This window comes from Equus przewalskii, chromosome 7 (assembly GCF_037783145.1).
Source record: "Equus przewalskii isolate Varuska chromosome 7, EquPr2, whole genome shotgun sequence".
Taxonomy (NCBI): domain Eukaryota; kingdom Metazoa; phylum Chordata; class Mammalia; order Perissodactyla; family Equidae; genus Equus; species Equus przewalskii.
In genome coordinates, this window is record NC_091837.1 from 69,006,827 (window position 1) to 69,020,531 (window position 13,705).

At 52.2% G+C, this 13,705-nt stretch overlaps 1 protein-coding gene across 41 annotated transcripts in view; it reads left to right on the plus strand.

The window, feature by feature from the left end:
* CTIF (cap binding complex dependent translation initiation factor) overlaps nucleotides 1–13,705 on the plus strand; it is a 297,253-nt gene that overhangs the window by 62,281 nt on the left and 221,267 nt on the right. For all 41 annotated transcript variants that reach the window (XR_011542724.1, XR_011542725.1, XR_011542726.1 and 38 more), the window contains one exon: nucleotides 8,271–8,478. Coding sequence is in view for 31 of the 41 variants with exons in the window: in XM_070630175.1 (XP_070486276.1) it covers nucleotides 8,299–8,478 (180 nt within the window). In the remaining 10 variants the exon portion in view is untranslated. The remainder of the gene's footprint in view (nucleotides 1–8,270; nucleotides 8,479–13,705) is intronic.

Consider the following 13,705-nt stretch of genomic DNA (forward strand, 5'->3'; position numbering starts at 1 on the left):
TAATGGATAGAAGGGATGTGAGAGGTTTTCTAGATGTTGGCTATTCAAAGCAAGCTCCTCTGAGCAGCAGTGACAACATCAGCCGGGAGCTGGTTAGAAATGCAGAATCTGGGGCCAGCCGGTTGGCGTAGTGGTTAAGTTTGGCATGCTCTGCTTCAGTGACCTGGGTTCACAGGTTTGGATCTTGGGCGTGGACCTACACCACACATCAGCCGTGCTGTGGAGGCGACGTACATATGAAATAGAGGAAGATTGGCCACAGATGTTAGCTCAGGGTGAATTTTCCTCAGCAAAAAAAAAAAAAAGAAAGAAAGAAAGAAATGCAGGCCCCACTTGCCATCCACTGAGTTTGAATCTGCATCTTAACAAGATCATGTGTGATTCGTCTGCACATTAAAGTGTGGGGCTGCTCCTGGCCACTTAAACTCCTGACCATGCTTCATAGAAAGAAAGGCATTTTCGTGGCCAGCCCCATGGCCGAGTGGTTTTGCCAGTTCGGATCCTGGGTGCGGCCATGGCACCACTCATCTGGCCATGCTGAGGCGGCGTCCCACAAAGCATCACCAGAGGCACTCACAACTATGATATGCAACTATATACTGGGGGGCTTTAGGGAGAAGAAGAAGGAAAAAAAGAAAGGCGTTTTTCCATGGATAGAGGAAAGTAAAGTTCCCTGAAACAATAGTTATGATGTGTATCACTCACTATTTTCTATTTCGTTATATATTGTTTAGTGCTGAGATTATGAGTTTATTTTACACTAAGTTTATTTTAGAGCCCCGTAAATAGCTGAGACCTGCAGTTTGAAAAACAGTGAGCTAGCTAACACCCTGCCGGATGTTTGAGTGACAAAGGGTCACATTTGTGGGGGGCGGTGTCAGACATTTAGAGGACACTAGGTGTCCTTGACTCCTGAGACAGTTAACGTGACCCATTTGTGAGGTTGCCACCAGCTCCGAGTGTTTCTGAACTTTCCCACTTCCGGTGGTTGGGGACCCAAGGCTCCATGTGTGGACGTGTCTACTGAAGCCCCCTGCTATTCTCTGGCAGACACCAACGTGGCCCAGAGTCCGAGGACCAGCACCGACAGGAGTGGCCCACACGAGGGCTGCAGGTGGTGGGGGAAGGCATTCTCTCTGGAGTCCTGTTCATGCAGGAGGTGGAGTGGGGACTGGACTTGGAGGGGTGGTTTGGCAGCAGGATGTCGTGACGGGGATTCCCATGGCTTCTTCAGGGAGAGCTGTGGGCATCCTCTGTCCCCGGGCAGAGGACCTCTCTCCTCCCAAACTCTCAGCGGGAGGCATGGCTGTGGCGGTGGCCTGGCCCTGCCCTGGGGGCTGCCTGACAGCCGGCAAAAGAGAGAGCCCTAGTCGCAGGCTCTGGGTGAAGGTGGCAGTTGCCAGCACTGTGTGGAGGTGGGAAGGGGAGAGGGGTCAGGCCGTGTGTGTAACAAGGTCACCAGGAGCCAGTTGCTGGAGGGAGCCTGGGGGGCGAGGCTGAGCGGCAGCAGCAGCATGGGAAGTGGCCGTGGGAAAAGTGGGATGAAGACGGGGTGGATGTGATTCACCAGGAGACGAGGAGTGTGACGTGCTGGGCCCTGCCCCCACCCACAGCTCAGATGTGCCCACCTCGGTGTTCAGAGTTGCTGTCCTGCTGGGACAGGGGGACAGACCTTGAGCCCATAGCAAGCCCCCTGTGGCACCGCACAGCTCTCCTGCAGGAGGCTGGGCACCTTGCAGCAGACAAAAGCCAAAAAAATGCATCAGCAAAGCAGAAATCGACACCTTCCCGGGCTTCCTCTGTGAGGTCCCAGGAGGGTGTGCTGCCTGGTGAGTTATGTGCTGAGGGGCTGAGGGAAGAGTCTGATGAAGTGTCTTCTGGCTGGGCCTGGAATGATGGACCCCAGAGCAGGGCTGGTAGGCAGCGGAGCAGACGCATCTGGTTTGCAGGTCACCAAATTTGTTCCGGGGAGTGGAGGAGGCAGTAATGCCTGTGATGCCTGGCTGCTCTTAAACGGATTGGCTAAATTTACAGCTACTAATGCCATTTGTCACTGGGCGGGCACAAAAGGATGCTGAGATGCTGGGATGGTTCCAGCTTCTTGTCTCTCGGCCCACAGGCCACTTGGCGATGTCAGCCTCCCTTTTCCTCCAGACTCCTCACCCCTGACGGTAGCTCCAAGGCAGGCAGGGCCAGAGGGCGGCAGGGGAGACTCCAGGGGAGACTCCCGACCTCAGGCAGAGAGCACCATGGTGTCAGCAGAAGCATCTTTGCTGAGTGCTGATTTCCATGGGAGCCACGCTGCTCTGGGCAGAGGGCACAGGGGAGGGTTTGTGTGGGTCTGGGTAGGTGGAATATGGGGGTGGAGAAAGGCAACTTTTCATCAAAGGATGTGGGTGTTTTTGCTTCTGGCCTTAGAAATAGCCAGCCAGGCTCATCCAGCTATAGTGACAAGCAGAGAATGCGATTGGCTGCAGCAGGGGGTGGAGGCCCCTGGGCCCCTGGGGCCTGAATAAGGTTCCTTAACCCTCAGATGCTGCAACACCAGGAAGGTGAGGGGGTGCCCATTTCACCAGACAGCTGTAGATGTGTCTGGGAAGCGTGGTCCGAGGACCTCTCCACCCCTCCGTGTCCTTCTGCAGCCTCAGCCCCTCTGCGCCCCTCTTAAACTGTGCCCACCCAGGCCTGCCCCTCCCGCCTGTGGGCTCAGGGCTGCCTGCCCTTTACTGCAAAGTGTGGCCTCAGCACTTTTCCCACTCCTGCGGCTCGCCTTTTTGTTCCTCCTCATCCATCACCTGGCAGGGGCTGGGGGCAGGGCGGGGGGAGAGGCAGCAGCCAGGGCGCCTTCCTGGGATCCTCCTCCAGCCTCTACTCTGTGCTCTGCTGCCTGCGGCTTCAGCCAGACGTGTCTCTCCTCCTCTTCCACCCTCTCCTCTCTTTCTTCTTCTTCCTCTGGTCCCATCCCCCTTATCAGTTTCTCTGATCATTAAAACAGAAGCTCCTCTTGCTGGCTCTCTGCTTAGCCAGCAGCCCAGCTGTTTGGGGATTTCCCATGCTGATCTTACTGTGAATGAGAAACTGAGCCAGGAGAGGATCCCAAACACAGGCAGGAAGGCAGCGGAACCAGCCCTTGAGGAAAGCGCCCCTTTTATTCCCTGTGTCTCCACCAGCCCGAGAGTTCACTCTGCCTCCTCACTCTTTTTACCTTAAAATGGGGCAGAACTTCTAGATACGCACCTCAAAGAATTGAAAACAGGGACTCAAACAGATGTTTGTACACCCACGTTCATTGCAGGATTATTCATGATAGCCAAAGGTGGAAACGACCCAAATGTCCATTGATGGATGGATGCATAAACAAAATGTGGTATATACACGTAACAGTTATTATTGTACTACAATGTATAATTCAGCCACAAAAAGGAATGAAGTTCTGACACACGCCACAACATGGGTGAATCTTGAGGACGTGATGCTGAGTGAAATAAGCCAGTCACAAAAGGACGAATATATGGTCCCACTTATATGAGGTACCCAGAAGAGACAAATTGATAGAGACAGAAGGTGGAGCAGTGGTTGCCAGGGGCTGAGGTAGAAGGAGTGGGGACTTGTTTAATGGGGACAGAGTTTCTGTTGGATCGTGAAAAAGTTCTGGAAGTAGATAACAATGATGCTTACACAACATTATGAATATGCTTAATGCCACTGAACTGTGCTCTTAAAAATGGTTACAGGGGCAGCTCAGTGGCTCACTGGTTAAGTTCGCACATTCCACTTCAGTGGCCCAGGGTTTGCCAGTTCAGATCCTGGGTGCGGACCTAAGCACTGCTCATCAAGCCATGCTGTGGCAGGCGTCCCACATATAAAGTAGAGGAAGATGGGCATGGATGTTAGCTCAGGGCTAGTCTTCCTCAGCAAAAAGGGGAGGATTGGCGGCAGATGTTAGCTCAGGGCTAATCTTCCTCAAAAAAAAAAAAAGGTTACAATGGTATGTTTTATATGCTATGTCTATTTTGCCACAATAAAAAATGGGGGCGTAAGGGCCTGACTCAACTTCCAGCCCGAGAGCTGAGGAGGTGGACGATGAGGACAGCACTCTCCCTGTCCCTCCTCCTGCCTTGTCTCTGGTAAAGAGAAAGCTCTGGGCTTTTCTACTGAAGCTGGGGCTTCTCAGCTCCCTGGTTGGGACTCCTTCTGGAACAAACAAATGAGCCCAAGCGACATGTTAGCCTAGGTCCCCTTTGGAAAGCAGAGCTCCTAGAGGCATCCCAGGAACAAGGGTCTTGGCGGGAGTGACATGGGAGGAGGGGAGAGCCAGGCAAAGGGGTGTGAGGGATCTGGTCACCACTGTGGGCAGCTGGGGCTCGATCTGCTGGAACCTGCTGAGTGAGTGTCATCCATGCCTCCGGTGTCACCTGAGACCAAAGACCTGTTTGTCCTGGTCAGGGGCTGCCTTGGGGGGTGTAAGCTCCTCGCACGTCCAGGGTACAGGTGCCAGGTGCCAGGTGGGTCCCTACAGGTGTCTGCTGGCGTGTCTCAGAGGGGCCTGGGCAGGTGTTCAGGACAGCCGAGGTGAGGTGCCGTCAGACTACACCACGTGAATCTGATTGGGTGGCAGTGACTGGAGAAGGGGGGCTGCCGAGAGGATGTGAGGACACAGAGGAGTCCAAACCAAGGGACCAGTGAGGAGAGTCTTCTTTCTCCCCCTGGGCGCCAAAGTTCTGCAGGATGGAAATGGGCTGCAATGCCTGTTTCCTGTCACTTTACTCAGTGAACCAGTATGGGTTTGGGGTGATTATTGCCCCTAGGCTTCCTCATAGGACTGTGGTGTGGCCCCGTGAGGGGCCACTCAAGCCCAGGAGAGCCCAGCAGAGTGGGACCGAGCTGCTGCAGCAGGCAGAGCTGGGCCCTCCATCCTCCTGGAAACGCTCCTATCTAGTTCCCACAAACCCCAGGCCTCTGCCTGTACCTATGAGGTGTGCCAGGAAGCCCTTGATAACATCTTAAGTCTTCGAGGAATAAGGGGTGCGGCCTTAGGCACTGGCTTTTCCTGCAGGTGCCTCCTTTTCAGCCCTCTCTGGACTTCAACCTTATCATCCCATTCCACTGAGGCTGGCCATCTGCCCAAGGCCCCGCACAGAGTTAGGCCCAGGGCCCAGCCCTCCAGAGCCTGCAGCCCAGTTGAGGAGTAAGAAGCATACACACAGCACTTGAAGAATTCACTGGGCACGGGAATGGCAGTGGGGAATGGTGAAGTGGGAGATGTCCTGAGGGCCTGAGCAAACTGCCAGGAGGTAGGATGAAGAGGAAGTGGGGTGCAGCCGGACCTAGAGCTGTGCTGTGCAAACTTGGGCAAGTTACTTAACCTCTCTGAACCTCAGTTTTCTCTTCTAAGTAGAATAATTGTTAATATGAGTGGTAAGTAGGTAAAGTCATACCAGGTGCTGAGAAGAGTGCCTGGCACGTGACATGGGTGCAGTCCACATTCACCATTCCTGTTATTAGTAGAAGTCGCAGTATTCATGCCCAAAGGCCAAGGCTGGGTGAATCCCTTGTCCACGAGCCACCATTAAACCAGGGGATTGGGCTGGTCACTGGACAGCCTCTACGTTGCTGTAGTAGCATTCCGTGAGTGTAAGCACCTCTAGATTTGAAGGGGGAGGGAAGGGGGAAATGCCTTTGGGTGAGGGGCACAGTGTGAGCCAAGCACAGAGGCAGAAAGAACATCGCATGTCAGTTTTCTATTGCTGCGTAACAAATTACTGCAAACCTAATGGCTTAAAACAATACCATTTATTATCTCTCAGCTCCAGAAGTCAGAAGTCCGGCTCAGTATATCACAAAGCCAAAATCAAGGTGTCGGCTGGGCTGAGTTCTTGTCTGGAGGCTCCAGGGGACAAAAACTGCTGCCAAGCTCATTGTTGGTGGCAGAACTAACTGCCTTGCGGTTGTAGGACTGAGGTGCCCTTTTCCTTGCCGGTCATTGACCAGGGGATTGCTGTCAGCTCCTAGAGGCCGCTCATGGTCCTTGCACGCGCCCCCGCCTCCTTCAAGCCAGCAGCAGTGCATGAGTCTTTCTCAAGCTTTGAATCTGTCTCTACCCCTAGTCCCATATTTAAGGGGCTCGTGTTGGATCAGCCGCTCCTGGATAGTCTCCCTGTCTTAAAGTCCACTGATTTGGAATTTAATTATATTTGCACATGCCTTCCCAGGAGGGTTAGTATTCAATGAGTAACTGGGAGAAGGTGTACATCCAGGACCCTCTTAGGGTTCTGCTTACCACATGTGGCGTGTGCCCAGGACAAGGAGCAGAGTAGCCAGGGGGCAGGAGGGGGCATGGGCGCCATTGGAGCAGGAGGGGTAACGCGGGCATTGGTGGTGGGAGGGATGTAAGGCTGCTGTAGGCCTTGAATGGCAGGTGGAGGAAGGGGCATTGGACATCCCCATTCCCACCCCTGACTCTGGCCCTGGACCACTAGGCATGCTTATCCCAGTCTGAGCCGACTCCCTGCAGACCCACTGCCACTCCGGCCTAACACCTGGGTCCTCTCACTCTGATGAGGACACCACACGGGCCGAATCCTCAGACTCCTCCCTCTGAGATAGATAGACACACCTCTAAGCCCCAAGGCCACTGAGCTCAGGAGCCCAGAGCATGCCCCCTACAGGGTGGCACAGCTCCCCTGCAGCTGGCCTGGGGTCCAAAGGAGGCTGAGCCCTCTGCAGCAGTCAAAAGCCAAAAATGGAGTCAGGAGACCAGTTGACAAAGGTGTGTGTCCACCCAGAGCAGTTCTTCCTCTCATTGCCAACTCCTACAGCTGAAAAAATGACGAGGGTCTGGGGGAGTCGGCATTCCTGGTCTCGGCAGCATTTCTGGAACCCCGTGGGCCATTCTTTGCCCTATTTTCGATCCATTTCACTTAAAAGCTCAACAAACTCTTGATTATGGGCAGATGCCTATGTTCCAAAGAAGTTCTCAGTAATCCAAGGTTTTGAAATTCGCATGTTCTTTCATACACACTAGGACCTTGCCTTTCTTATCAGCAGAATCATTCTAGGTGCACGTGGCCCTCTGTGGTCTCAGAGCCCTGTGCACACGTTGCTGTGTATCTAATGGCGGTTTGGTAGAAGTCCATTCTGCGAGTTCTGATGGTGCAACCAGGTGCAGGTTCTCTTTCCTCCAGCTCACTGAGCTCCCCCATGGAGAGCACCGACCTCCAGACAGTGAAAGGGACACCAGGCAAGCTTTAAAGCCTGTTCCCATTGGCTGAGAGCCTGTCAGGAGGAAGGAGCGGGTCCCTGGTGGGAAGAGTCCTAGAGGAGAGGAAGCTTCTAGCTCTCCCCACTTCCAGGTGGGTCAGGTGGGAGCTTCCGGGGACAGCAGTGGGCAGTGGAAGGTCCCTGCAGGCCTGGGCTCCTTCAGTGGCTGGGTCCACCCCGTCCATCAGGCAGGGACAATGGTTCTCTTGGTGGACTTTAGTGGGTATCCCTGGAATGCTGGTCACGTTATGTCAGGCCATCCCAGAGAGAGGGAATCATGCTTCTGTGGAGGGTGGCCAGGCAGCGTCCAGGGCTAGGCCACGCCCTCCCAGACAACCCACCAGGCCTTTCAATCTCTATCATTAAAAGCCAAGCACGTCCCTACAGACAGCGTAGCAGGTGTCCCACCCAGTAGCCGCACCGTAACGAGGCTGCAAAATTGTGTTTATAACTTAAGGCCTACAGCCTTCACCTAATTTATGGGGTAGTCTGGTGTCCGAAGAGAAAATGTCTCTTTAGAAGGAGCATTTTCTTGGAGGTCCCAGACCTCTTAGAGGGTTTGTGTCAGGGGACCCTGCACCCATCCTAATGCTTGGGTCAGGGACATCAAAGCTTGTGGTCTGTTTTATTCTGCTTCTGGTGGATTTTGTTAACTCCACGTTGGGAAGTGGGGCTTGGGTGGTAGGCTGGGTCTATCTTCTGCTTTTCCCCAGTTGGTAAGGTCTAGCTATGGACTAACGCCCAACATCGCACAGGTTACTGTGTTGGCCAATTAGACAAGTGACCCGCCTTCCCTGGGCCTCAGTTTCCCTCCCCAGACAGGGTTAATGCAGCATATTCTTCACACTAAAGGTGGGCCGGCACCCACCTGCTTCTCAGGGATGTTGGGAGACCCAGATTCCATCATGAGTGAGAGAATGCTGCCAGGAGCAGGGGGTATTTCTCAAGTGGAGCATCGTCTCAGCCTCCAGTGGTGTCTCACAGAGCCCGACTGTTCTCTGTCTCCACAGCCCCGACCCAGGACCCTGAGCTGGAGGGATGGAGAACTCCTCGGCAGCGTCGGCTTCCTCCGAGGCTGGGAGCAGTCGCTCCCAGGAGATCGAGGAGCTGGAGCGCTTCATCGACAGCTACGTGCTTGAGTACCAGGTGCAGGGACTACTGGCTGACAAGACGGAGGGCGATGGTGAGAGCGAGAAGACCCAGTCCCACATCTCCCAGGTGAGCGCTGGCCCAGGGAGAGGCCTGGGCATGGGTGGTGACCTTGACAAACTCAAAGAGGGGTAAGAGGGGACCCTAATTCCAGGCAGCATCTGGTCGCCTTGCCGTAGATTGCCAAGGTGTGGATGGTCCCACCCAGCAGAGCGTGGGATCCAGACAGGAAGCCCCCCACTGTGCACTCTCAGCCCCTCTGACCCGACTCTACTCCATCCTAACCCATTGGGGCCCAGCCAGACTCACAGTTCACATGACACGTTTATTGAGCACCTACTGAATACAAGGCACTGTTCCCTTTTCTCAACAAGCTTGTGTTCTAGAAGAGATCATAGTTGATCCAAAATGCATACAATCAAAAGGCTGTAACTTGAATGTTTTCTCTGACTTAAAATACAGGCAGTTGTTGGCAGCCAAAGAATTGAGTCTGTCAGGCAGTCACCCAGGGCTCTGTGGACCAGACGTAGTTAGATGCAGGGGCGTTCTGACCAGAATCTCAGGTTGGTCTCGCCCCAGCCTGGGTTAGTCTGTGGCAGCCCTGGGCTGGGGTAGGAGGTGGACTTGGCTGAAAGACTGTGGGCCAAGCTGGAAGGCACAAGCTCTGCCAAATAGGGTGTGAATCATCAAGGGCAGAGACCGCGTCTCATGCATCTTTGCCTAACATGGTAAATTCTGCGTAGATATTTGCTCAAGAGTTGGTTCCAGCTTTGCTTCGAGCTGCCTATGTGACCTGGGGCAAACTCAGCTTCTCTGAGGCTTGGTTTTCTTATCTGGCAAATGGGGATTAGCCTGCTGCCTCAAGAATATTGGAAGGTTCGAGGGCAAGAAGAGGTTCAAAAGCTACAGAGAAGCAGGGCAGTGCCTGCACAAGGAGACGTGGGGAGGGTCTCTTCTCGCAGAGTCTGGTCCCAGGCGTCCACCTCTTGTACTTGTTGTCCCACTGCAAGCTGAGGCTCCTCTGACAAGTAGAGAAGAGCCACTTGGGTGCCCTGCTTTGGAGAAAAGCCGAATGCAAGTGGCTGGCTCACTGTCTGGGTGGGCGGAAGATCCAGACCCTCAGCATTTTAGAGAGCTGGAACGAACCTGTGGGCTTCCCGGAACTCAGGACCAGGAGACAACCTGGGAGATTCTGGAGCGTGGTGGTCCCACTCCTCAACGCTGTGGGGGGATAGGGAAGAGAAAATCAGCCCTGAGAGAAAAACGGAAATATACGTGATGCTTTCCCTTAGTGTCCTTGAAATTCTAAAATCGCAGTTAGTGTAAGCTATGATGTGTCCATTATTCACTCTGCAAGTGTGTGTTGAGCACCTCCCGCGTGCCTGGTGCTGTTCTAGGACTGGGTATCCAGGACTGAGCAAGACAGACCAAAGCTCTGCCCTCATGAAATTTATATTCTAGTGGCAGGTGATAATTGCTCTGCAGAAAAATAAAGCCAGAAAATGGAATGGGCAGCGATGAGGGTCAGGAGGGGTTTGCAATTTTAAAGAGGATGTCAGGGAAGATGTCCCTGAAGACGGTAGAGGGGAGAGCCTGCAGATATCCGGGGGAGGAGCCGTCGAGGCAGAGGGAACAGCAATGTGCAAAGGCCCGAGCTGGAAGAGTGATTCCAGGCACAGCAGGGAGGCCAGCGTGACTGGAGCAGAGAGGAAGAGGGCAAGCCAAGAGAAGATGAATCAGCGAGAAAATGGGATTACGTAGACAAGATGTGCAAGGGCTGAGCCCTGGGGTCTTCCAACATTCAGAAAGCAGGGGTGTGAGGAGGAACCAGCAAAAGAGACCAGGAGGGGGTTGGCAGTGAGACAGGAGGAAACCAGCAAGAGTGGTGCTGGAAGCCTGGGAAGGATATGATTCAAGGAGGTGTGGGGCTGGTTGACTGTGTTGACTGCTGCTGCAGGCCATGGAAGACGAGACTGAGAATAACCTGAGAAAGCCATGGGGGGCTATTGGTGACCCTGACTAGAGAGGTAACAGTCCAGTGGGAGGGGCAAAGGTCAAGGAGATGGATTGGAGGATAATGCAGACCCTCCCTGGATTACAGGAGTTTCGCTGTAAAGGGGAGAGATGTGGTATTAATGGAAGTCAGTTCAAAATGGTATTATTAACAACATGTTCTGTGTTGATGGGAGTGGTCCAGGGCAGAGGGGAGGGTTGCTGGAGCAATGCCCTTGAGCAGGTGAGAGGCTTGACCTTGGCTCGGGCCCCCAGCAGCTCCCCCAAAGTCACAGAAAGGAGTTGCCAGACTTGCAGCCATGGATCCAGAATGACACCGAGTTGTGCAACATAGCTGTTGGTTTCTCCAGCCATTTTCAGCCACAATGGTGCAGGTGCAGAGTTACGAAAGTGAACTTGACCACAACTAAGGTTTCTCTGGGTGAGCACAGTGGAGGGAGAGAAGGGAGAGAGAAGGAGGGAGTGATAACACTGACATCCCCTGACACTGAGTCGGGCAAGGAGAGGAGTGAGGACCTGAAGTGGGTGGTGGACACTGAGGGGTGGTGGGTCAGTGGATTGGAGGTCCTGGGGAATCGGAGAATTGTTGGAGTCCTGGGACCAGAAGGAGTGAGCTGGAAAAATAAGAGTGTCCAAGAGTGGGATATTGAAATACAGGGTGGAGGGAGTGCGGTAATTGGTGATGAAAGGGCTGGGTACCACTGTGGGAATGTGTGGGGTAGAGGATGGATCAGGAGGAGAGGGGAGAGGGGTCATGAACTGAGAGGCAGGGCACGGCAGCCATCTTCATGGATATCGAAATCACCAAGAAAGGAAAAGCAGATGTTGGAATGGGTAGCAGTGATCCAGGAGAAAGGTCTTCAAGGAGTGCAGGGAGTGAGGTGGGGGTGGGTGACCTGGGGGTGTGCAGGTGACTGCAAGGAGTGTGGGGAGGTCTTGTCTGATGATGTGTTAATTTATTTGCATGACTTCGTTTCTTGATTTAAACTACTCTTGTTGTACGGTTAACAATAGTGTGACCTGGAGCGGAAGGAGGAGGGCAGTCCCACGGCACTGGAAGGTTTCCGCGGGAAATGAACCTCTTTGGGGTGTCTGGGGCAGGAAGGGGAGGAACTAGGTGAACCAGCTCTTGCGGCCTCCTGTAAGTATCCCAGAGCTGACTTCCCCAGGAGCAGGCCCCATGGACAGGCACGTGGGGCTGGCCTGACATGTCCTGTCTTCCTCCCCTACTGAGTGGCCTCCAGTGGCCTCCAGCAGGTCATGCTTCACAGGCCCCTCCTGGTGAAATGGGCTCTTACAGGAGGAGGATCCAAGGAAGCCATGAAGCTTCACCCCAGAGGAATGCTTTGCGAGTGGTAGAATTTCTGTTCCCAGAGCAGCCATCAGGGAGCCAATTTTGGAAGAAGGGGCCCTCCCAGCACTTTTGACCTCCCTGTGGTGACTGCTGAGCTCCCAGGATGTAGAGCTGATGGAGAAGTGCCCTCAGCCTAGATCCTGCACTTCTGCCTTCTGCCCCTGGGATAGGTGGGGCTTGACCACACTCAATGTCCGCATCTGGAAGGGCTTTTAAACAGATGTTTGTTGTGAGGCAGAGTGTGGAAAAATACAGGCACTTGTAACATCTGAATGCATTCCTTAAACTTTCTGCCTTCTCTGAAGTTCCCTGGAAGAATGCAAACACCGGGCAGGATCCTGGAGTCCGCTTGCGGGCTCGTGGCTGAGGAGGGACATTTCAACCCTGCTTCCACCAAACCCCACCCCCACCCCACATTTGCCCACAAACACAGCTGGAGTACGGACTCCAGGGGAGGGGGCAGCTGTGGACAGCTCTAAGCAAGGCTGGGGATAGATGTGTCTATATAACACACTTCTTTAAAAAAATACACTCTCTATTGACGCAGCTTTATGAGAAATCTTTCTGCTAAAACACTTTTGCTTGTTTTTATTTAATCTGGTGACTATTTTAAATGGAAGCCAAAACCAAAAAAAAATCTCAGGGAATGTCCCCATCTTCCTGTCTGCAGTGGTGTTTTGATGTTTCTGGGAGAGGAAAATTGTTAAGAATCTTGGAAACCTTGAGAAAACATGGGGGAGTGGAGAAGAATGTTGCTCTTCAGTTGTTGAGGTCATTTTTTAGGATCTGAGAGACGATAGTTGACACTCAGGAAGCAAATACCTCATGATGCTTATACAGTTGTGTTCTCCCTCACCCCTCCCCCAGCGACAACTAGAAAGAAAGGTGGCTGGATCGATGGATGGATGGATGGATGGATGGATGGATGGATGGATGGATGGATAGAGCAAGAGAGCTTCCTTTTCTTTAGATGGGTAATGAAGAGAATGTATGTTCTAAGTTTCCCAACACTTTTGGGATACCATATTTAAAATTACACCCAAATTGAGACCCCAGAAATTAACCCACACTGTGAACAGCTAATTGTTGACAAAGGAGCCAAGGACATATGACAGAGAAAGAAAAGTCTCTTCAATAAATGGTGTTGGGAAAACTGGACAGCCACATGCAAAAGGATGGAAGTAGACCATTATCTTGCACCATACACAAACGTTAACTCAAAATGGATTGAAGACTTGAATATAAGACCTGAAACCATGAAACTCCTAGAAGAAAACAAAGGCAATACACTCTGTGACATCAGTCTTAGCAGTATCTTTTTTGAATATGTCTCCTCAGGCAAGGAAAACAAAAGAAAAAATAAGCAAATGGGACTACATCAAACTGAAAAGCTTCTGCACAGCAAAGGAAACCATCACCAAAACAAAAAGACAATCTACTGATTGAGAGAAGATATTTACAAATCATATATCTGATAAGGGGTTCATATCCAAAATATATAAAGAACTCATACAACTCAACAGCAACAACAACAAAAACAACCCGATCAAAAAATGGGCAGAGCATGTGAACAGATATTTTTCCAAAAAAGATATACAGACAGCCAAGAGGCACATGAAAAGATGTTCAGCATCACTAATTATTAGGGAAATGCAAATCAAAACTACAATGAGATATCACCTCACATCCATCAGAATGGCTATTATTAAAAAGACAAATAGAAAGTGTTGGAGAGGATATGGAGAAAAGAGAACCCTTGTACACTGCTGCTGGGAATGTAAATTGGTGCGGCCACTATGGAAAACAGTATGGAGAGTCTTCAAAAAATTAAAAATAGAAATACCATATGATCCAGCTATTCCGCTTCTGGGTGTTCATCCAAAGAACTTGAAATCAACAATTCAAAGAGACTCATGTAGCACTATGTTC